The 24,954-nt window shown below is 42.6% G+C and overlaps 1 protein-coding gene across 2 annotated transcripts in view; it reads left to right on the plus strand.

The window, feature by feature from the left end:
* The window catches only part of BACH2 (BTB domain and CNC homolog 2), a 253,173-nt gene extending 241,659 nt beyond the window's left edge, over positions 1 to 11,514 (plus strand). For both annotated transcript variants that reach the window (XM_034766029.1, XM_034766028.1), the window contains 2 exons: positions 1,974 to 2,180; positions 4,457 to 11,514. In XM_034766029.1, the coding sequence (XP_034621920.1) occupies positions 1,974 to 2,180; positions 4,457 to 4,936 (687 nt within the window). In that variant the 3' untranslated portion in view covers positions 4,937 to 11,514. The remainder of the gene's footprint in view (positions 1 to 1,973; positions 2,181 to 4,456) is intronic.
* Positions 11,515 to 24,954: the final 13,440 nt, after the last annotated feature.

Raw genomic sequence — 24,954 nt, forward strand, 5'->3', positions numbered from 1 at the left:
GGCTTGGAGAAAAATGGAGCAATGACATTAGAGTGCATGGAAATGCAACAATAAAGAAGTGAGGAAATTGCTGGCATGTTTGCCGACCTGAAGAGATTAAATTATGAATGTCAAAGTGTGCTTTGTTATGTGTGTGTCCTTAGCAAACTATTGGATGTAAACAAACTGGAAAAAGGTGTTTTCATTTTAGAGTTATCTGTGCACTTAATCTCTTTATCGCCACATACTTGAAGGGCACTGGTTGACGGTGGTAATTGCATGTTTGAATATCAGAGGAGCCTTTCCATCAGAATCTTTTGGTTGGCTAGAGAAATTAAATGTAATTTCTCTGGTAACCAATTATTAAGTACCGTATATTCTACTTCTTTAAATAGGCGTTGAACTGCATAATCACAGTAAAACTTAAATGTTTACTGCCCTCTTTTGGTCAATGTAGATATGGCATGAAAAAGATAGCATAGCCGTGTAGGTCCCAGGATATTAAAGAGAGAAGGTGTGTGAGGTAATATCTTGGACTGGACCAACTTCTGTTGGTGAGAGAGAGAGAAGCTTTTGAGCTAACACAGAGCTCTTCTTCAGGTCCTGATATGTGTAGCTTGAAAGCTTGTCTTTCTCACTAACAGAAGTTGGTCCAATAACCTTGTTTCACTAAAAGGAAAGTAAGGCTCCAATTTACAGTAATTTGGCCTTTTTGCACACAACTCTCATTTGCTCACAAAATATGTGAAACACAGTTTTTATGCCAGAAATTGCTTTTGTTTCAATCCATCCAGCAACGTTTCCATTTTCACAGACATATCTGTCTCAAAGACTGTGTTTACAGCTTTAACTTCCATTAGAACATATGAGGATCATAATGTCCCTTCTGACCTTAAAGTCTATGAGTCTGAGTCTATAAGAACGGCCATACTGGGTCAGACCAAAGTCCATCTAGCCCAGTATCCTGTCTTCCAACAGTGGCCAATGCCAGGTGCTTCAGAGGGAATGAACAGAACAGGTAGCCATCAAGTGATCCATCCCTTGTTTGTTTGTTTGTTTTTAAATGCATATTCAGCGAGAACTGTGGGAGAAAGGGTTAGAATTTTGGAAATCAAAAGAGATGACTGATGTGTTTGCATTCAGCGATGGCATCAGAGCAGGAATACAAGAACTTAGAACAAATGTTTCGATTTCAATAACTGAGGTTTTAGATTTTTTTCTAGTAAATGTGACTTTGTCTTATAAATTTTTTTAAATGGAATTTTAGTACGTCTTTTTTTTTTTTTTTTTTACATATTTTAGTAAAGAAAGAATAAGGATTGTTGTTTTCAGTTACTCTGACCCTTCCAAGTGACATGGTGCACTGTTAATTTGGACTGCTTGTAAAACCAATCCTAGGTGGTGTTATATATAACTGGTAATCACATTGATGTTTTCAGATTGCATTTTTAACATGGCAGCTAATCTGGGACTTAGTCCCACTGTTCATTTGCAGATAAAACTCGCACTGCAAAATTGGACTTAATCCTGTGAGGAGTTTGGCATCCTCTACCGCCATTGAAATCAGTAGCAATTAACTGCTCCCATAACACATTTACTGAAAGGATTAGGCTCCACGTTTGTGTAAGAGATTCTATGAGAATTCCTTTGAAGTACTAGTTTCATAGGGCCAGATTTTTAGCAGGTATAAATCAGAAAAGCATTGTTGATTTCAGTGGAACTACGTGGGTTTACAACAGTTGAGAATCTGGCCCAAAGAATTTATTTCCCTCACAAAATAAATCACATGGTAGCAATAAGCTTTGGTGGATGGGTGGGTTGGTTGGTTGGTTGGCTTTGATGGGGTGTTGTTTGTTACCAAAGAGATTATGAAACTTTTGCTGCTCTATTTGTTTGGGGAAAAACAATTAAGTGACTTTTACAGCATTGTTCCTACTGCATTAACCAAGCAAATTGTAACTTTATTGGTTGTTGTTTTGTTCTTTTTGTTTTAGGTGAAGCTTCCTTTTCCTGTAGATCAAATCACAGATCTTCCACGGAATGATTTCCAGATGATGATAAAGATGCACAAGTTAACCTCAGAACAGTTAGAGTTCATCCATGATGTTCGCCGGCGCAGTAAGAACCGGATTGCAGCTCAGCGCTGCCGCAAAAGAAAACTGGACTGTATTCAGAACTTAGAATGTGAAATCCGCAAATTGGTGAGTTACTTGCTGTAGCCTCAATTAAATCTGATAATGGGTCTATCGGTTAAATGATGGACAAATATTCAAAACAATTCCAGTGCAGTTTTTAGTTAATTTAAATTCAATTAGGTAAATCTCAATAACCAATTTACTTTTATTTCACAAAGGCAGATAGCTGAGTGGGGTTTTTTGTTGTTTTGGTTTTGAATCAAAGCAATTACACTTCACCCAGATTCACGCTTTCGTGTATATGTCAGTAGTTATGTCAATCAAAATACCTTATGATAATCTCAAGGGAATGCAGTGCATAATGGGAGGGAGGGAATATGTTCTTAATTTTATTTAATTTCAGTACACAAATTAATTTTTCAGTGATACTTGATTTAGTGTGTCAAGCACTGGACTGGAAATCCGAAATACCACAGGCTCACTGCCTCAAACCAACCCTCTTTGTGGCCTTGTACAAGTCACTTAATCTTTCTGCCTCAATTTTTCTATTTGTGAAATTATAATTTTAACATCCTCACACAAGTGCTGTGGAGAGTAAAAAGACGATGTCTTTAAAATACTTCAAAAATGCAGTGTTTGTAGACCATGATTATTATTACTATGATGGAGTGGAGCGCTCAAGTGTATGGAATAATCTCCATGTTGAGATTATTTTCTTGCGGTTAGTGCAGGGTTGTTCTTATTTTTTTTCCTGAATGTTTCAGCTCACCACAAGTTGTTATTAACTTCTTAACTTAGCAAGTAGCTTGAAAATATAGCAAAGAAACTGAAAAAGCCTTGAGACAAGGAATCTAAATATCCAAAGAAATGAGAGCTACCCAGCAATAACACTAGAAAATCTCTGAAACTAAAGTAATATAGTCCCAAACTCACTGCCAGTTTCATTTCATGGCTATGACCTGATCAGAAAGCCTTGTCTTTTGGTCGCAATAACACTGGCCTGAAAGATGACTTTAGAAAACATCCTCTGTTCTAACACTGCTATCTTTTCCCATAATACATTCCATGACATTTTTTGCGATACAGAATACATTAAAAGAACTAAATGAAGCACAAAAGTTAGGAAATGCCAAAATTAAGGTAGCTCGTGCAACCTTAACTCTGCCCTTTTGCATATACGCATTGTAAGACAGCGATAAATTTCAGGATCACATACTAATTTTTGCATAAGAAAACCAATAGCAAAACTCTCATTGACTTAAAGGCTCAAGGCCTTTATCTGAAATTAATTTGTCACACTGCATACCCCCGGGTGACCAGTAAGTCCCCATTCCTTCATGTATATAATATCACCTGGAGTGCTTTATTTTTTTATTAAGGATGGAAATTTTTTCATTGTCCTTATTTCCCAGATCTCAGCAACCTCCTTTACACTGGTGATCTAAGGATGGACAACCTGTGAAATGCTATTCCCTGCTCATGACATTGCATGCTTCTCTCATAGACCCATCCATCCACCCACTTGCATTCTCCCTTGTCTGCACACACATAATATACATTTTCTTACATAATTTATTCATCTCAAGATGCACTTGGGCATCTGTTTATTTTTATGTTTTCTTGGTGGATTTATCAATATTTTGGCAGGTGGTGTTTTTTCATGTAAACTGTTCTCTTTGTCTCTCTCCCATTCTCATGGCTGCATGGAAACGATATGATTCCGATGATGGGTCTGAAGCTGACATAACATTGATGCCCATTGTCGTCTTGCAGCTAACTTTCATACGTGCACTTTTTTAAATGATCAAGAGCATCTTCAATATATAGCATGAATTACTGGGTGAAATTCAATGCCCTGTTTAATGGAGGCAGTCAGATTAGATGATCATAATGATTTCTTCTGGCCTGAAAATCTGCTTTTCTTTATTTGTGTAATTTCAGGCCTTTTCTTTACATTTTTGCAGCTTTTTGCATTTTTGTCAGTATTTTTCATTAGATAACTCCTCTGGTCTCCTTTAGCACATGTGTGTGCGCGCATCTATCTGCCTGCACACTCAGTCTATCTACTCAGCCTTACCAATTGTCAAAAATGTATCACCCTGATTCACCACTCTCTCCACTGAACAAACATCTTGCAGATAGTAGCATGCAAGCAACAAGTCCATGCAGAGCAGGTAGAGGACAAAGTATTGCATGTATCTGTGACTTATCCTGTGCCATACAAAATCAGAATGTTGTCTGTAATTTTACAGAGTGGATAAAGCAACATGTAAAACTGGAATAGAGCCTTAACTGCAGTAAGTGGCCTTTTATGAAGCTAAGATGCTTTCTTTCTTTTTCAGGTGTGTGAGAAAGAGAAATTACTGTCTGAAAGGAATCAGCTGAAAGCATGCATGGGAGAATTGTTAGATAACTTCTCATGTCTTTCCCAAGAAGTGTGTAGGGATATGCAGAGCCCTGAACAGATCCAAGCCCTGCACCGATATTGCCCTGTTCTCAGGCCTATGGATCTACCAACAGCCACCAATATCAACCCTTCACCAGCCGGAGTAGAGCAAAACCTAGTGACATCCCAGTGTGTTGGGGAAGGCATGCAGTGCTGCTCAGAGCAAGACTCTGTGCAACTAGGAGCTCACTGGCTACCTAACAACGTCTCCGAAAATTGTACAGCCGGAAGAGGGCTTGATGGAGCTGCCCAAGGTACTTACTCAGAAAGAGAGCTCCCTCTAGAACAGAGTAGCCAAACAGTGACAGTAGACTTCTGTCAGGAAATGACTGATAAATGTACAACAGATGAGCAGCCTAGGAAAGATTACACCTAGTGACTTGTAACCTTACATTACACCTGGTCAGGTGTTCTTCAGTCAGCCAGTGGCAGTATTCATTTGTTGTCTAGAAGAACGTATTTGGTGCACACTACAGTGGTCTTAGCAGCAATACTGTTTTTAAGTATTCCCTCCTCTCTACAAGCAGGAGTTATCTTCACAATGGTGCTATCCCTTGCTCAGGCAGGGAATTAAACAGTGGCAACACTGTCTGTTTTTGTATGTTAATTTCAATCTTAACAGGGATGGACATAACACCTCTGAGGACCCAACTGCAGCTTTTTTCTCAGTGACCCATGTCACAAAACCCTAACTCAGGAATTTCCTCTGAATGTTCAATTTTTCATTGAAGACAGCTTCTTTACACATCAAAGTTTTATAGCTAAACTGTACATATTATATATAATATATATAAAATATATATCTCCATATGCAAAAGTCCCTGCATGCCTCAATTTTTCTCATCCTACAACTGGAAACTTTCATTTATATTGTATAAACAAGTTCCAACATTCCTTTTTTGTCTTTAATGCTAGAACTAGTTTGGTAACTTGTTACATGATTTTTTTTTCTTGGTTCACAGTTCAGCAATATCATTCAGTTTGTACTTATTTATAAAATTTTAATGTTGGAAGCTTATCTGAGATTTTAATTATATCCAGGTTTTTTATTTTGGCACAGCCATGTTGTGCCATTTGAGCAATGTGGATTTATTTTATTTTCTTGCAGATACTGTACAGTAATGGTCAACTTTGCCACTTGCACTGAGTTTCTGGTCAAACCTCTTTTCATAATGAAGTTGTGACTTCAGTATAACTTGAGTATACTGTATTCTTTGCTTTATAGTTGAAAGAAAATTATAAAGTTTTAGCTAATAGAAAAAACACTCAGGAGATGATTATGTAGGAAGAACAATCTTGCCAAATACTGAATTCACCCTATAATGTGTAAAAGAAAATCTGCTTGAATATTTTTATATTCTTTTTCTTTCCCAAACAAAGTTTAAATGCTGTTAATTATGATTTTGGACTATATGGTAAGATGTATTTTGCTCTTTAATAAAATATAAAAAGTGGATCAGTCAAGCATATGTTCCTAAATTGGGGTCCAAGGTCCTCAAAGCCCGTTGGAGTAAATGGAAACACACCCATCAACTTCAGTGGGTTTTGGATCAGACCCCGAATCTGGACCCTTTCCCAGGCAAGTAGTCGCTACTCAGACGTATAGTCCAGTGATTCTCAACCTACTTACCATTGTGGGCCACATATGCAGCTCTCTGTGTTATGTGGGTCACATCCATAAAATATATATACTACCTGTGTGGCCCTGAGGATGTCACATGGGCCGCAGCTATATGCTGATTGGGCCACAAGCAGGCCGTGGGTTGAAAACAACTGGTATAGTACCATTGGTCCTTATTTTGATCTCCCACCAGTTTTACCAGGGTGTTACTCCATTTACTTCAGTGGACTTACTCGTGATTCTCACTGGTGTGAGATCAGAATCAGGCCTATTGAAATCTGACTAGTCATGTAGGAAAGAATTGCAAGATCAGGCCCATAACTGAGACTTGCAGATGTTTGCTTACAGAAGTCAAGTGAATGCTGTATCCCCTAAGGAGCAAAATGTTACCTGATTTGGTTGCTTACCATTTGAAGTGTTGTGTTATAGAATCCTCTTATTCTACAGCATTGCCATCAGCACAAGTCAACTTCTAAAAGAGTGCTGTCTCACAGGAGACTGCTCAGAGAATTGGCTTAGTTGTAATTGTATTGAATTTGTATCTCAAGTGATACGGTGAAACAGGTAATCAGTGAATTGTGTTATGATAGCGTGGGACAGCAGCTTTCCAAACATAACATCTATGTACAGCATAGGCAGAAAAACGTCCTCCTAACATTTTTATTATGAATTAGTAGTAATAGTATCAGTATTAGTAGTATTATAAGTGTATTGAATTATATTTTGTGATTCTTTTCCCTATCTGCGCCAGGGTGTGTGGCTAGTACTGAGGCTTTATCCTGGACAACACCACCCATGCTGTACAGATTGACATTGTTCACTCTTGCTGCAAAATTGACCAGCTGGGCACACCTGTTTGAAAAAGCAGCTTTTCACAAGCACTAAGTGACAATAGGTTCTGTTGTGCTAATGTTTACACTACGGGTGTGTCCTGGTGCTCTTTTGAGGCACTCAGTAAATCAGCATCTTTTCCTGGAGGAGGAATCAGCTCCCTCTCTCCTCTATTTTTGTGTTTTGAGATTGTGCTCATGGGCCGTCACGGACTTGCCAGTCTTGCTTCTGCTCTCTTCTCCCAAACGACGGTAGCCTAGCTACGGAGGAGGAAATGCATATAGCATGTGCCATGTTTGTTGAAAAATGTTTTTTCTGCATGCACAAAGAAATTAGTATATAATGTAGGATATGTGATTTTTTTTTTAAATCATAATTTATGTTTAAGTATTAACCGTTTCTGTGCAAAATCCTTATCTTTAAATGTTCAGAGATATCCAAATGCCACAAATTCCTAATTCACACAGTTGAAGAAGGGGGGAAAGTCATCCTTTCTTTTAAAAGATAGAGATCTAAATATATTGGAACACTTCCCACCCCCAGCCATTTTGTGCAGCAAACTGAGCTAGAAGCTCTTTCTGGGGAATTTGATTTTCCTTTGAATTCATTGACGTTGCAGAACAACTCTGTGTTTTGCAGAGATGTCTTGTTTCTGTGAGACCATAGTGAAAGCTAGAGTTTAAAACTAAATGTGAATCACATTATAGCATCATAGCTATTTTTTTTGTCAACTGACAGTATTTTAAAGACTTTCTGTTGCCTTTTTTTTATTTTTAAGTGACCACCTATATAGATAGAATGTTTTATGAGTATAAAACAAAGTTTGAACTAGCATCCTGACATGAAGATTTACCCTGCTAACGACTCATGTGCAACTGGTACTCTTGACCTCATTCCAACGGTTAAAAACAAACAAACAAAAAAGCCACCCACAGAACATGTGCTGCAGCTCTTGGGATCGACCCGGCTCATTCTGGTGCTGGGCCTCCTGATTTTCTTTTTCATGGGAACTGATATTTAAAACCACTGCTCAAATAAGTCTCTCTCTCTCTCTCTCTCTCTCTCGCTTTTCAAGCTTTTCATGATGTTTGATTTCATTCTTCACCGTTAGAAGTGACTGATTTGTCATTGCTTCCTTGACCTATATTTACGCGTTTCTGTTTTTGCTCTTCTGAACCATGTGGCTCTCAAAACTGTTATTGGGTTAACTTTAAAGGGAAACATCTAGGAGAATTAGCTTCAGAACTGGACACGAGTTGAAATAAATAATCTGTAGTGAGATATTAAAACAGTTGACCAAAAATCCAATTTAAAAAAAAAATTAACTACAATATTTAGCAAATTAAGAGGTTTAGCCAACAAAAATGTATCTTTTTAAATAAGGATCATGCAGTTATTCATGAAGAAAGCTGCAGTTTCTGGTCTCTAATGTATTGCTTTGAAATTTTGTGCAAGATTGGGCCGGGTTGTCATATTGAATGCTGCACCAATATAGCATGAGTGTGAATTCTTGAGCCATCTAGCTTTGTCCAGTACATCTAGTTCTCCTTTTTATTTACCTTTGCTATACTTGTATTGCCAGAAAACCTCATTTCATTTAGGCTTATTATACTTGTGTCAAATGAGTACTACACTATATAATGTATTTGTTTCTCTGCGTTATCTGGAGGTGCCTTGGAAGTAATTAAAGTTCATTAAAAGCTGATTCTGGAACAAAGAGGTAGCGGGGAAAAAAAGGTCAGCCATGTTATCAGGACATCTCAGTATTTATATCACAGACTTCCTAACATATGATGACTCAGGCGTCAGAGTTTGATGCTGCAGTATAAAACTATTATTTTATATATTGTATGCGTAATTTATTATATGTCTTTCTAAGGATATATGCTGCTTTTAAGATGCACTATATTTTTGGATCTAATCCTTGTATTCCTCCCCCTGCGCCCAAGGAAGTAAAAAATGTTGTGTTGCAAAGGCAAACCACAGTGATTAGTACGCCAATTGCTACCTCTCTTTAAAAGGGAGAGTGGGAACTAGATAAAAGTAACTTTGTCAATAAAGAATAACTGGCTGCCAGAGAAATTATTAATGCTGATAGTATGGTTGTTAATCCTAACTTCAACACTTTGTTGAGTCTTTATTTTAAAAAGCTTAAATAGAAATGCATATTTGTATAGTTAGATTTTTAATATTTAACCTTATGATTGCCAATTAAAGAAAACAAACCTGTATGCTGGAGTTGGCAAAATCCTATAAGAGAAAATTTGACCTTTTAAGGAAAACATGATGAAACACTGTAATTCCAGAAGTTAGATCACATCCTCACTGGTGTCATATATTCCATTGCTGTTTATGTTAAAATAGAAATAAATCTGGGATTAGAGAACAGAACTGTAGTGTATTTTAACATAAAACATAGGGAATATTAGTCAAGCCTACACAAGCTTGCATTCTAATCTACTTCAAGTCCTCCACAGTTAAGCTGATTACCTTGATTTAAATGAGGAGCAATCTTCATCTCCTTCCAATTTGAAATACGTTTTGTGATGATTTGTTAGCAGGGTCCATAGTCTACATTTGCATCATTTTAAATGTATGTCTTTTAGATTCTGTCTAGAAAAGGTTTAGCTTCAGTAAGAGCAATGGAGTTGATGATGTAGCCAAGAGGATCTGCTGAGTATGGCATGTCTTAATGTTTCTAGTTACACCTTATTTTAGATAAAAATAACACAAAGAATTTATATTCTGTTGCCTCCTACAACATATAATGTGTATTTTCTCTACACATCAAGGTTGTATTGTAGTTTGTCTCTGCCAAGGCAATCCAAAACTTAGTTATATATGTAATTACAGTTAGTGTGTGTATGTTCACCTGTTTATAATACATATATGTAGATTTATAATACTGTTTGGAATATTTCATGACTCAGGCATCAGACTTGATGCTGCAGAATACAATATATGTGTATATACATGTGCATTCAAAAAGTGACTCTTTATATAAAAAAATCTATTGTTGGTGGATTGTAGAATAATAAATTATTCTCTTTAGTGTGAAAGATATAATGGCATTACTTGCAATGACAAAGTGTACAGTATTTTCCTACACTCCACCAAGATAGGTAGTATTTATATCAAATTTTTTACTGTAATACACATATAATGCTGCCATTGGGCAAATAAAATCCCCTTTTTTGGCAGTGAGGAATGCTTAAAATGCTTTTTTTAAAACTGTGACATAATAATTAGCTAAATCAAACCATAGGAAAAATAACAGTTGGGTAAATCCCATTCTTATTCCAGTTTTGTTAACTTTATATGAAATAGCCATTTATGTAGGTGTAATCCACCCACATGATTAAAAAACACACATGCAATGCCGAAATTGTCGCTTTGGACTGATTACGGGCATGCAGAAAATAACTGACTTTGAAAAAGTGGATAAGACAGAATTGTCAGTATTTGATTTTGTCCGCTTCTTAGAACTGGAGATGGCTCCAAAACCAAACGGGGATGCTTGGATCCACAGACTTTTGGGAGAGACCAGAATCTGAACTCTGGGTTTCGCAGCTGAACCCATCTCTATAACAGGGCCAAGCCAACAACCCTAAAGTTTATGGTGTGATGGGGGAGCGATTTCATTATCTGGATTGTTGTTCTCTCTTGGACCCATCATATTTAGAACACTGCATTTTCCTGAGACAATGTTATCCTGCATTTGTACTATAACTGAAAGAATTGTATGTGTTTAGATACTGTACTCGCTACTCATGCTCTGACCGAAAGTATCTGGATCCTTCAGACTAGCAGAAATTATACTAAACGCTTTGGTGATCTTCGATGCTTGTTATTTGCTATTAATTTCAAGCATCACCTTTTGATTTCAAGAGTGGAATTGCCCTAAGAGTTTGTTCCAGAACCAGTTGGATACAAGTGCACCTCTAATATATGCCTTACAGATTTCAGAGGCCATATTCAAAACAGGGTTTTATCCGTGTATGCAAGGGGGTGCAACCCCTCTTCTCTTCCTCCACAGGTCAAACAGTATATGGACAGTTTTCACACATATCTACCTGTATAATCCTCTGTACCTCTCATAACTGGTCAATGACTGTAACAGGTTACATCAGGTGTTTTTCTACATACTTTTTACACAGATTCTATGCGATTAATGTAACTTAATTCAATGCATCATTTTATTGTACTAGTTCTTAAGCTTGTCTTTATTATTTTTTTCTAGGTGACTGTGGTTTCTTGTGATTTTTATTGTATAAACGAGATGGCTGTTGATGCTTATTCTCTGTTACTAAGAATTTTTACCTTTTTGGAAAAAAAAGCATTGTTATGAACTAATGAATTTAAAACTTCATTTACTCATTGTAAATACAGTATTGTGCAAAAAAAAAAAAAACTTTCCATTCATTTGAATTGCTAGTGTTAACTGAATTTTGTCTAGACACCATTTCTGTTGATGAAATAAAGACATATCATTATGTATTGTATATCAACTTTTCTTGCCTCTGAAATTAATGTCCTATTTATTAATGCCAGAGTAATGGTTAATTTCTGGAGGATATGGGAAACATGGTTAATCTTTGACCACATGACAAAACCTCCACCCGTTTAGGCTGAGTACAGTACGACTGGCTATCTGTGCTGCAGGCAGGTCCATTGCAGGCAGGGCCAGCTCCAGGCACCAGCGTAGCAAACAGGTGCCTGGTGTGGCCAATGAAGAGGGGGGCGGCATGTCCGGCCGTTCGGCGGCAATTCGGCGGCGGGGCCGTCACTCCCTCTCAGAGCGAAGGACCTGCCGCCGAATTGCCGCTGTAGAATGAAGCAGCGGTAGAGCTGCCGCCGATTGCGATCGCGGCTTTTTTTTTTTTTTTTTGCTGCTTGGGGCGGCAAAAATGCTAGAGCCGGCCCTGATTGCAGGACTACCAGAGGGGTGTTGATGTAGGACTGAGTGTACGGAGTAACTCTCATAACTATATTCCCATAGTACTGATTCAAGCTAGTTCTCATCCTGCATTCTCAACATCACTTAAGTAACCACTGTATTTTTTAACAAAACCTAAGAGAAAATAGAATTGTGTCTATGGAAATGCAAAACAAAGCAAAAATTCCAACCCAGAACAAACAAGCAAACAAAAATCCCTGCAGCATTTGCAGCCCAAACATTGCAGCATTCCACTAATGAATGGAAACCTGGAAATGAGTCTGGCTCATGTGTTAGCATTGTTCAAGCTGAGAGGAATGCAAAAAATAAAGAGCGTAAACAAAAGAAAGCAAATTATATTGTTTTAATACTGTTACGGTGGTGGTAACTCAGACAAGGAAGTTTAATGCGTTTTTTTAAAGTCTCCAGGCTGCAACTCCCTCCCCCCCCCCCCCCCCCCCGCCATCACATTAAGATTGCCAGAAAGAAGGGGATAGCAATGTGAGCTGCCTGCAATCCCAAGTCCATCTGGAGGCCGGGAGCTGGCCAGCACAACCCACAAAAGCCTTGATTCAGTTTGACTTAAGAGTGTGTTCAATGCTTTGCTGAATCAGGGCCAAAGTGGGTGTGACCTAGCTAGGCCCGCTGGGAGATGCACACTAATTCAGCGCACTGCCCAGGAAGCCTCCATCGGGGAGAGCTCCTATAAAGCCATAGTCTTTTTATAGACAAAAAAGTACACCACAGACTGCCCAGCTTTGAGGATAAATGCCTCTGCCAGTGCCGCTGCCCCTGGAGATGTAACTTGCACCCTTTTGCTTCTACAGGACTAAACCTGGCCTGTGATTTTTAAACCAGCAGAGTCCTTATAAGTAAAATAACCCCTCTCCTTCAGAAAAAAAGAACGGTGATACTACACTCCAGAGTCTTGCTGGAAAAGCTGGAACATACATCAGCAAAGGCCCCTTTCCTCTCAAGTTTGTCAGAAGATACTTCATCATTTATATCTCCATACAGCACATACTCTACTCCCTGTCTATAGTCAAGCTTTGTTTATCCATCCGTAAGAAGTCACGGCTGCTTCTTTAATGGCTGGGGTTTTTGGTTTCATTTTTCACTTAAAAAAAAAAAAAAACAAGCAATAGCTTAACCAAACAGTGTGTAACTGAGGCAATGATCCATCCTTGAGGAGTATGGATGGAAGTCATTAAAACTAGGATAAAAGCACTATGCAAGTTCAGTGAGCAGCCTAATCGCTTTTTACACTCGGCGCTTTTTGGCAGGGAGGAGGGGGGTGTGCTTTTTACTACTATTTCGGTGCAGCTGTCAGAACCACAAAGGCTTTGCATGATTAGGGAGACTGACATACCAACCAACTAGCTTGCTTAAAAATGTGATTCTTCACTGGAACAAATGGAGCATTGATAACAAAGGCAAGAGATGAGAGTGTGTCGTTGAATAATGAATAGGAGGAGTTGATGAGCACATGACCGGGGACAGTGATATGGATAGTCTGGGAGAAGGTGCCTTATTTTTAAGATACATGGGTTGGAAGTGCGATTGTCCTGGGTTGTGCACATATTAGAAATCTAATAATCCAAGGCAGCTATTTCCTATCAAATAGGCCATGTTTTTTTTCTTTTGTACAGCCCATATAGGAACTGATGGAATGAACAAAGGAATGAGATCTTTATGATCCCGGGCAGATGTTTTAAGGATCTCTCATTTAGCAAACTGAAGAAGAATGCATAAGCTGCACATTAAAAAGCAATCAGCCAATTCAATTGTGTGTATTGTTTTTTGTTGGTGGGTTGTTTTTTTTTTGTTTTGTTTTTGTTTTTTGCGGTGAGGGTGTTGGCAATGAGGGAGACAATGTCAGAGTGGCAATTAATCCCTAAAAGAACGTGAGCTTCACTTTAGCCCAGGTTGCTGAGCAGCCGCTTGGATTCGGGTCTCTTTGTTAAACCAGGAGGACTGTGCTACAAAGTCCTGGTGTGCTGCTTTCATCTTTTATTCACTGGCTAGCAGGCCCCGGGGAGTGAGATGTAAAAGAATCCTTCAGAAAACCTTCCTATCTAACGAACCCTTCCTTGCAAATATCTTTGCTCTTACCACTCCTTTGAAAGTATAGATCTTGCATCTTATAGAGATAAACACTACAGGCCTAAACAACAAGTTGTGCCTCCCAAATGTTCTCCAAGGACACAAGGCTATTTCTGCAGTAACTGCACACACGAAGCAGCTGCTGCTTGGTATATGTGAGCGAAATCTTGAGTTTTGAAGCAGGTTGTCAGCCCACAATGGGAGTCAGGCTACGTTGCTACGTGTGCTGGCATAAAACTTGGCGGTGTGTAAAGCAAGGGCTTTCTTCCATGAACTGCATCATGCTTTTTAGCTTCAGAATAAACGGAGAGGTTGCTCTTTTTGCTTCCTGTTGAGGAATGGTTTGTACCCAATTCTTTGGTTTGTTTCTTGTCCCCAGACTGGCATTATTTTTTCATGATAGATGATAGTTCAAGAAGCATGCTCTGAAAGATAACAAGAGAAAGAGAGAATGAGACTGAATGGTCTTAAAGAAGACAGAGGTTTGTTTTTTTTTAAACCACCATTACTAACCCAGGTTCCCTCAAAATATGGTTGGAATTTTAAAAAAATCTGTTTGTTTTAATACATTTACATTATATTGCCTTTTGCAATTGTAACAAGAAAGTCCCTATTGTATTTATACATAAAAGACCAAGTTAATCACTGCTGTAACTCTACTGAAGGGCCCAATCCTGCAGTCCTAATGCTGGAAACATACAAGCAAATGAATGTACAACTTTTTTGTAGGTTTGCTAGACATGCATGGATAAAGCTACACTCAGCAGAGCTCCAGTTCCTAAAAATCAGCCTGGTCTGTATTAATATACACAGTCCTCAGACAGGAGAGCCCTGAGTGCCAATTTCTTATCAGCCCACAAGTTTGTCATTTTGAGCCTGCATGGTCTGTTAGCCTGCTGGATGGCTAGTTTAATTGATCAAGTAAACTGTACCGGCCCTTGGTACTTCACCTGTCTTAATCACAAACTACATTGGAGCACTCCTGGGCAGAGTTCAGTTTGCAGCATATAAATAATCCAGAGCATGCAGGAATTAAGACAGTCACATTGAAACAAACTGCATGAAAAATAATAGCAAGAGCTGATGGAGGAACACAACCATAAAAAATTAACGTTTCAAGCTTTTCCAACATCTGAGTAGAACAGAGCAACTTTGCTCATTTCTCATCCCAATGCTGTGTCTTGAGGGGGCTTAGCTGGCATATTCATGCTGTTCTGAGTATCAAACAGACCCATAACATAATTTTAATATACAGTCGTTTCCATTGGGTGGGTGACCATTTGTGTGTAAGAGTCCAAGCGGAATAGCAGGCTCTGCAGCTGTCTGAATTTTCTCCAGTCACTACTAGCCATTTGCCCAGTGGGGAAATAACCCAAAGCTAAATGGAGAAGTAAGCAGCGGGGGGACAAGTCCCAATGACTTCAGTAGGGCCAGGATTTCACGCACTGATACCTTCTCCCTGGCAAACGAAAATCAGAAATCCAATTTGGGCCTGACTATATGAGGTTCTGAGCACATGCAACTCCCATTATCTTCACTGAGGATTGAGGACACTCAGGTCTGGTCTAAACTACAGTGTTAGGCAGCTTACATCAACCTGATTATGTCCGTGTATATACTACAGCCTTGCTCCTGCCAATGTAAGTGGCCTACTATACCAACATCATAACTCCACTTCCACAAGAGGTGTAGGGCTTATGTCAGGCCTGGTCTACACTACGGGTTTAGGTCGACTTTAGCAGCGTTAAACCGAATTAAGCCTGGACACGTCCACACAACGAGGCCCTTTCTTTCGACTTAAAGGGCCCTTTAAACCGGTTTCTTTACACCACCTCCGACGAGGGGATTAGCGATAAAACCGGCCTTTGCGGGTCGGAATTGGGGTAGTGTGGACGGAATTCGATGTTATTGGCCTCCGGGAGCTATCCCACAGTGCTTCATTGTGACCGCTCTGGACAGCGCTCTCAACTCAGATGCACTGACCAGGTAGACAGGAAAAGACCCGCGAAGGTTTGAATTTCATTTCCTGTTTGCCCAGCGTGGAGAGCACAGGTGACCACGCAGAGCTCATCAGCACAGGTAACCGTCATGGAGTCCTCCCAGGATCGCAAAAGAGCTCCAGCATGGACCGAACGGGAGGCACGAGATCTGCTCGCCATATGGGGAGATGAAGCAGTGATAGCTGAACTCCGTAGCAGTAAAAGAAATGGAAAAGTATTAGAAAAGATCTCCAAGGCCATGAAGGACCGAGGCCATAACAGGGACACACAGCAGTGCCGCGTGAAAATTAAGGAGCTAAGGCAAGCCTACCACAAAGCCAGAGAAGCAAACGGAAGGTCCGGGGCAGAGCCGCAAACTTGCCGCTACTACGCGGAGCTGCATGCGATCCTAGGGGGTGCAGCCACCACTACCCCAACCGTGTGCTATGACTCTCTCACTGGAGAAACACACAGGGAAGACGGTTCGGGGAACGAGGAAGATGACGATGGAGGTACTGTAGGTAGCTCACAGCAGCAAGGAAGCGGAGAAACCGGTTTCCCCAACAGCCAGGATATGTTTGTGACACTGGACCTGGAACCAGTAACCCCCGAACTCACCCAAGACCCTCAGGGCACACAGGAGACCTCTGGTGAGTGTAACTTTGTAAATATTTGTAAACATTACAAAAAAAAGCAAGCAAGTCTGTTAACGTGTATGGGGATGGAGCGGAAATCCTCCAGGGACATCTCCAGAAAGCTCTCCTGGTTGAAATGGGGTGATTTTATTAAGGGGGACATTCAGAGGCGCCCGTTCCTGCTATTCGGACCAGAAATGTTCCCCGCTGTTAACCACGCGGTGGGGGGGAGGGGTGAAGTGATCATCCCAGAGAATCGTGTGTGTGTGTGTGGGGGGGGTGGTTTACTTGTGTTTGTGCCGCATGTTAACCGGGAAACCGCAGCCCCCTCCTTTTACATTGAAACCCCATTTTAAATGGACAACCCAATTCATCCTTGAGATGGGAAATGCGCTGCTGTTTGCAACCTTTCCCGCATGTTAAGAAGGTTAAATAAGCCAAAACACTGTGGCCTACGATGGCTGCCTGCAAGCCGAAATATGCGACCTTGTAATGAAAGAGTGTACCCATTGTTCCCTAAAATGTGTCTTTTTTAACCACCTCTCCCTTCTCCTCCACCAGCTGCAAATGTTTCTCCTTCGCAGAGGCTCGTGAACATTAGAAAGAGAAAACGTAAGACGAGGGACGAGATGTTCACGGAGCTGCAGATGTCCTCCCACGCTGATAGAGCACAGCAGAATGCGTGGAGGCAGTCAATGTCGGAGATGAGAAAAGTCCAACATGAACGAGAGGAGAGGTGGCGGGCTGAAGACGATAGGTGGCGTCAGCTTGCAGACAGACGGCAAGAGGCAATGCTCCGTCTGCTGGAGCATCAAAGTGATATGCTCGAGCGTATGGTTGAGTTGCAGGAAAGGCAGCAGGAGCAGAGACCGCCGCTACAGCCCCTGTGTAACCAACAGCCCTCCTCCCCAAGTTCCATAGCCTCGTCACCCAGACGCCCAAGAACACGGTGGGGGGGCCTCCGTCCACCCAGTCACTCCACCCCAGATGATCGCCCAAGCATCAGAAGGCTGGGCTTCAATAAGAGTTAAAGTTTTAAAATGCAGTGTGTCCTTTTCCATCCCTCCTCCCCCACCCATCCCTGCTACCTTGGCAATTATCCCCCTACCTCTGTAAGGAACTAATAAAGAATGCATGAATGTGAAAAAACAATGACTTTATTGCCTCTGCAAGCGGGAGGGGAGGGGAGGGTGGGGTGGGGTGGTTGGTTTACAGGGAAGTAGAGTGAACCGGGTCGGGGGGGGGGGGTTGGAGGGTTCATCAAGGAGAAACAAACAGAAGTTTCACACAGTAGCCTGGCCAGTCACAAAACTCGTTTTCAAAGCTTCTCTGATGCGCACCGCGCCCTGCTGTGCTCCTCTAACCGCCCTGGTGTCTGGCTGCGCGTAATCAGCGGCCAGGCGAGTTGCCTCAACCTCCCACCCCGCCATAAATGTCTCCCCCTTACTCTCACAGATATTGTGGAGCGCACAGCAAGCAGCAATAACAATGGGGATATTCTTTTCGCTGAGGTCTGAGCGAGTCAGTAAGCTGCGCCAGCGCGCTTTTAAACGTCCAAATGCACATTCCACCACCATTCGGCACTTGCTCAGCCTGTAGTTGAACAGGTCCTGACTCCTGTCCAGGCTGCCTGTGTATGGCTTCATGAGCCATGGCATTAAGGGGTAGGCTGGGTCCCCAAGGATCACGATAGGCATTTCAACATCCCCAATGGTCACTTTCTGGTCCGGGAAGAAAGTCCCTTCCTCCAGCTTTCGAAACAGAGCAGAGTTCCTGAAGACGCGAGCATCATGTACCTTTCCCGGCCATCCCACGTTGATGTTGGTGAAACGTCCCTTGTGATCCACCAGGGCTTGCAGCACCATTGAAAAGTACCCCTTGCGGTTTACGTAGTCGGTGGCTTGGTGCTCCGGTGACAAGATAGGGATATGGGTTCCGTCTATGGCCCCGCCACAGTTTGGGAATCCCATTTCAGCAAAACCATCCACTATTGACTGCACGTTGCCCAGAGTCACTACCCTTGCTATCACCAGGTCTTTCATTGCCCTGGCAAATTGGATCACAGCAGCCCCCACAGTAGATTTGCCCACTCCAAATTGATTCCCGACTGACCGGTAGCTGTCTGGCGTTGCAAGCTTCCACAGGGCTATTGCCACTCGCTTCTCAACTGTGAGGGCTGCTCTCATCTTGGTATCCTGGCGTTTCAGGGCAGGGGAAAGCAAGTCACAAAGTTCCATGAAAGTGCCCTTACGCATGCGAAAGTTTCGCAGCCACTGGGAATCGTCCCATACCTGCAGCACGATGCGGTCCCACCAGTCTGTGCTTGTTTCCCGGGCCCAGAATCGGCGTTCCACGGTATCAACCTGCCCCAGTAACACCATGATTTCCACATTGCTGGGGCCTGTGCCTTGTGAGAGGTCTATGGCCATGTCAATTTCCTCATCACTCTCGTCGCCGCGCTGCAATCGCCTCCTCGCCTGGTCCGGGTTTCGCCTTGGCATGTTCTGGCTCTGCATGTACTCCAGGACAATGCGCGTGGTGTTCATAGTGCTCATAATTGCCGCGGTGATCTGAGCGGGCTCCATGATCCCAGTGCTAGCTATGGCGCCTGGTCAGAAAAAAGGCGCGAAAGTAGTATCTGATGGACCAGGAGAAGGAGGGCGGGAGGGAGGGAGGGCCGAGTGACGACATGGCGTACAGGTACAGGAACAGGGAGAAACACAAACAACTGTCACACAGAATGGTCCCCCCAAAGATTAAACTGGAAACCCTGGGCTTAGCAGGCCGTTGATTTCACGGAGGAAGGGGAAGCAAATGAACACAGAACAAATCTATTTTTTACATCTTAAGGTGGCAGCCGACGCTGCAGCATGAGTGACAGCCATACCAGTATGACGATGACGGATACCAATCATAATATGCCATCATCTGCCAAAAGGCAAGGGGCTGCTGCTGTGTAGCAATGCAGCCCCACGTCTGCCAGCCCCACGTCCGCCAGCACCCAGCATCGCCCTCGGCCTCTTCTGGGTGCTTAGCAGACAATATTGGGCAATTGGCAGAAAATAGTATATTATGACTGGTAACCGTCATCATCGAAACAGTAGCATGTCTGCCCAGGTGGCCATGATTGACAGCCATACCAGTACGACGACGACGGGTACCAGTCATAATATACCATCGCCTGCAAGGGGCTGGTGCAATGCAGCACTACGGCTGCCAGCCCCACGGCTATCACTCATGCTACACCGTCTACCGCCAAAAGGCAGTTAGCAGCTGCTGCTGTGTAGCAATGCAGTCCCACGTCTGCCGGCACCCAGAGGACATATGGTGACGGTGAGCTCAGCTGAGCTGAGCGGGCTCCATGCTTGCCGTGGTATGTTGTCTGCACAGGTAACCCAGGTAAAAAGGCGCGAATCTATTGTCTGCCGTTGCTGTGACGAGGGGGGAGGGGCCTGACGACATGTACCCAGAACCGCCCGCGACACTGTTTTGCATCATCCGGGCATTGGGATCTCAACCCAGAATTCAAAGAAAAGGCGCGAACCGCTTCTCGGCTCGAGCTGTGGCGCAAACGTAGTATCTGACGGCCTAGGGGAAGGAGGGAGGGGGGCCGAGTGACGACATGGCGTACAGGCACAGGGAATTAAAATAAAGAACGGTGGCTGTGCATCAGGGAGAGACACAAACAACTGTCACAGACTGGTCCCCCCCAAAGATTAAACTGAAAACCCTGTTGACGGAGGGAGGGGGAAGCAAATGAATACAGAGAAAATCTATTTTTTACATCTTAAGACGACGGTGCAGCGTGACTGATAGCCCTCGGCATCTTTCTGGGTGCTTGGCAGCAAATACTGGGCGGTGTATGACGATGGTCTTCAGGCCTATTGCACGAGCTGCTGCTCAGGGAAGACTCTGCTAACGTGCGATGACCCGACTTGTAATAGGCCGGCTAACAGTCATAATACACCATTTACTGCCAAAAGGCAAGCCCCACGGCTGCCAGCACCCAGATCGCCGATGAAGGCTACCAGTCTACTGCACCGTCTACCGCCAAAAGGCAGTTAGCAGCTGCTGCTGTGTAGCAATGCAGTCCCACGTCTGCCGGCACCCAGAGGACATATGGTGATGGTGAGCTCAGCTGTGCTGAGCGGGCTCCATGTTGTCTGCACAGGTAACCCAGGTAACCCAGATAAAAAGGCGCGAATCTATTGTCTGCCGTTGCTGTGACGGGGGAGGGAGGGGCCTGACGACATGTACCCAGAACCGCCCGCGACACTGTTTTGCATCATCCGGGCATTGGGATCTCAACCCAGAATTCCAAGGGGCGGCAGAGACTGCGGGAACTGTGGGATAGCTGTGGGATAGCTACCCATAGTGCAATGCTCCGGAAGTCGACGCTAGCCTCGTACTGTGGACGCGGTCTGCCGACTAGAGCACCTAGAGCATTTTATTGTGTGGACATACACAATCGGCTGTATACAACCGATTTCAATAAAACCGGCTTCTATAAATTCGAACTAATTTCGTAGTGTAGACATACCCTCAGTGTAGTTAGGGCAGCACAGTGTCCCTGTAAGACTCTGCGTTACTTACATCTATTAGCAGTCATTCTTGTCAGTTTCCAAATTTCCAGTCTCTGCTTCAAGCTGGGCTGCTGCCCAAGCTCCCTGTAGGGAGCTCTGCTCCCCCCTGGGATCCTGACTCCCTGCTCCGAGCCAGCCTCCCCACTCCAATCTGCACTGCTGCCCAGGCTCCCAGCTCCCCATTGGGAGCACAGCAGCTGACCAAATTCCAGGCACGGATCTCCCCGCCAGAAGCCTGACTGCCCTTCCCTCCATCCCCCAGGCTCTCCACTCCCTGCTGGGAATGGGGCACCTGCACCAGGCTTCTCAGCTCCCTCCTCCCCAGCGGGAATGGGGCAGCTGACTGGACACCAGGCGCAGAGCTCCCTGCCAGGAGCCCGGCTGCCCCGCCAGGCTCTCTGCTCCCTACTGGGTAATTACTGTGAGGGCTGTAAATGGACCTAACATAGTTTATAAACATAAGTTTATAGTGTAGACATACCCTTAGCAACTAATGGGATCAAACTCAAATAGGGCATGTCTACACTATAATGCTATCCCGTGCATTAGCTCCTCTTTTCTTTATCTTCATTCCTGCTGTGTCCCAGTCAGAAAGGGTAAGGGATCTTGCCCTTCCACTCATGACTGCTTGGAAAGTAAATTTCTCCTCTCTCCCCTTCTTCACTGTTTCAAGGGAGAATTCTGATACCTCATTTTCTGCTCCCCATTGAGAAGTTTCAGATAATTCCTACACCATGAACCAAATAGCTCCCAGTTGCCTGGCATTCAGTGCAGACAAGCACATTGCACTCGCTTGCTCCTGGACACAGACATGGGAGAAGTTCTACTGAAATCAATAGGCCTCCTCATGAGAGTAAAGTTACAGGCATAAAGGTTTACAGGATCAGGTCCTTCACTGGTCTACTTTGTGGCTGATCTAGTTAATATCACAGTGAACCCCAAGGTTAAAATATCACTAGTGTAGATAGTAAGGACTGAAGCCTCAGTAAACCCTCACTCATGAATGTAATTGTGTTGAAGCCAATGGGTCACTTCGCATTGATGTCAGTGTGACTTCTTGTCCAAGGGAGGACCACTGATGTGAGGAAGATTTGCAGGATTCCATTTTCTCCTCAGTTACATGGCTGTAATCCCCCTTGATTAAAATGGGGGCGGGGGTATAGCTGTGTAACTGAGGGCAGATTGGGCCCAGAAAAGCTCGGTGTACATCTTCCATGTGAGTCCTGGGCAGGGGTTAAGATGTCCTGCTATCCATGTCCCGATTGCCCTGCTTCACTGCAAAGGTTCTGTTGGAGCTGATGAAATTCCTCACTCCTGTGGTTTTGGAACCTCTGAGGCTGATCGTTCGTGTTGACATCAGCATCCACATAGATGACAAACTCCCTGAGTCAGCTGAGGACTTCTTGACAACAATGGTAGCTATGACTATCTTAGCTTGTTGCAAGCTCACTCATACAGCAAGTCATGCTGTAGTTGTTGTGTTTGGTTCAGGTAAAGGCAACTGAAAATTATACCTGTGTCATGGAGTGAATATTCTCTCCCAACTTTGTGGCTGTAGCATTTCTCTCCTGTCAGAATGAAGGGCCCGTTTTGGTGGTCTGGCCTTATAGGGTAATGGAACTAAAGGATTCTCAGAGAGCTCTGAGGGAAAATGTTGTTTCTCCAAAGAATCACTCTGTCCAGAGGATATTTTAACAATCTTTTGGTCTTCCCTACCAGTGTCCCCTTGATGTTCTTTTCCCCAGGTTCACTCTTACAGCTTACTTTGGTTTATGAAACACCTCTGACAAATGAAGTGGTACGGTGCTCATAGTACAAGTCTTGGGTAAAAGCTGAGTAAAGATTTTTAAAATTCTTATGCCATGGCTGTGCATGAAGCAAAGGAATGGCTCTTAGTCTCTACCAAATTTCAGACAGGGGTTCTTTAGACAGCTTGACTAATCTGGACTGTCTCTGCTCAATGGCTGGTCTGAGTCCCACATTTGGTGATGAAATTTATTATTTTGCAAATATAATTGAGCTGACCCAGAGCAATGCATTAGCATTCAGGAGCACAGAGCTGTATCCCAAGTGGCAAACTCAGTTTAGGACAGTAATGCTTAGAGGTACTCTAGATGTTGAAGAACTTTGTGCTACATCTGTGTTTAAGGTCCAATTTTTTCCTGACTGGTGAGGGCCAGTAGGGAAGTACTAGGAAGATGCTCCTGGTCTTCTTGACACTTGTCAATCTGTATAGAAACTTGTGTTTGGCCAGGAGACTGCACTGGTTATATTGGTCAATTATCTCCTCCTGGTAATGGATAAAAATCAAGCATCTAAGATGATATTGCTAGTTCTGCCAGCTGCCTTCAAGATCATTAATCATGGGATGTTGTTGACTCACAAGCAGGCCCTAGCAGCAATGATGGCATTGATTCTTTTGTAAATTCAAACTTTTTTATCTGAGAGAGAGTTTAGACCACAGTTGTAGGCAATTGTTTTGCTTCTCCTAGGAATCTCAACTATGGGGTGCAGCAGGGTTCTAGCTATAATGAGAGGCTCCTGGAAGGATTAACGAGGCAAAAATTGTGATGTTTTCAGATGCAGATGATAACCAGCCTGGCTCTATCTCATCCAATTGAGGTGATGTTGCTGAGTGCCTTAATCAAAATCTGGTAGAGATTAGGGCATAGATGAAAGAAAAAATATCTATCTGAGACCTATTCCAGCCAAGCTAGAGGTGGTAGTGGTAGTTTGGGGAAGTAATCATAAAAGACAGAAGAGATCATATCAACCCCTTTGTCTGAGGGTGTTTTCCCTCCATTGGTTGCCCAAATTAGGAATTTTTTTGACCAATGGCAGTGCAGAGTGGAGTAGTATATTTCTGGCTGTTTAAATTGTTGTTTGAAAATGTATTTAGGTTTTGTGCTGTGTAGGTTTATCAGGTTTCAGGGGGGCAATTCCTTGTCTGGATTATTATTTTAAGTCATTATTAAACAGAAGTAGAAATAGTCTTTCTTGTACTTCAGTTTAAATTTTTAAAATGTTTTCATTTTTGTTGTCTTATATTAAGATCAAATAATTAATCTTCCCAGTGCTCCTGTTGGGGAAGTAGGTAAATAATATCATTTTTTAAAAACTAAACCTTATTGTATGGTAAAACTCCCATTGATGTAAATGGGAACAAAGTTTGGCAAATGCTAAGTACTTTTGACAATTCCAGCCATAATGTATAGAAACCATAGGGATAGGGAGGCATGAGACACATTATGGTATAGTTTTTTTGATTTCCTAGGGCAATATTATTTATTTATTTATGATGCATTGGAAGATTTTGATTGTTCTTCATCAAGTCTCTTAGCAATATTTGTACCAAATTGCATTTGCTGCAATAGTGATCAAATTGTATGTAACGGCATGTCTGCCTTGGGATCCCATGGATACATGGTGGGCAGGAAGTGATAGATTAGCTGATGTGTGTATACAAATTTCAAAATCCTGGTGACATTCACACAGACAGTGATCCATGAAGGGTGTTTACCACAAACACTGGCATGCTGAACAAGGTGTGCTGCTTTCAAGAACATTAAAATTGTTTAGTTTTGCAAGTTGAATATATTTCTTTAGGTTTCAGAGTAGCAGCCGTGTTAGTCTGTATCCGCAAAAAGAAGAACAGGAGTACTTGTTAGTCTCTAAGGTGCCACAAGTACTCCTGTTCTTCTTTTTG

This window comes from Trachemys scripta, chromosome 3 (assembly GCF_013100865.1).
Source record: "Trachemys scripta elegans isolate TJP31775 chromosome 3, CAS_Tse_1.0, whole genome shotgun sequence".
Lineage (NCBI taxonomy): Eukaryota > Metazoa > Chordata > Testudines > Emydidae > Trachemys > Trachemys scripta.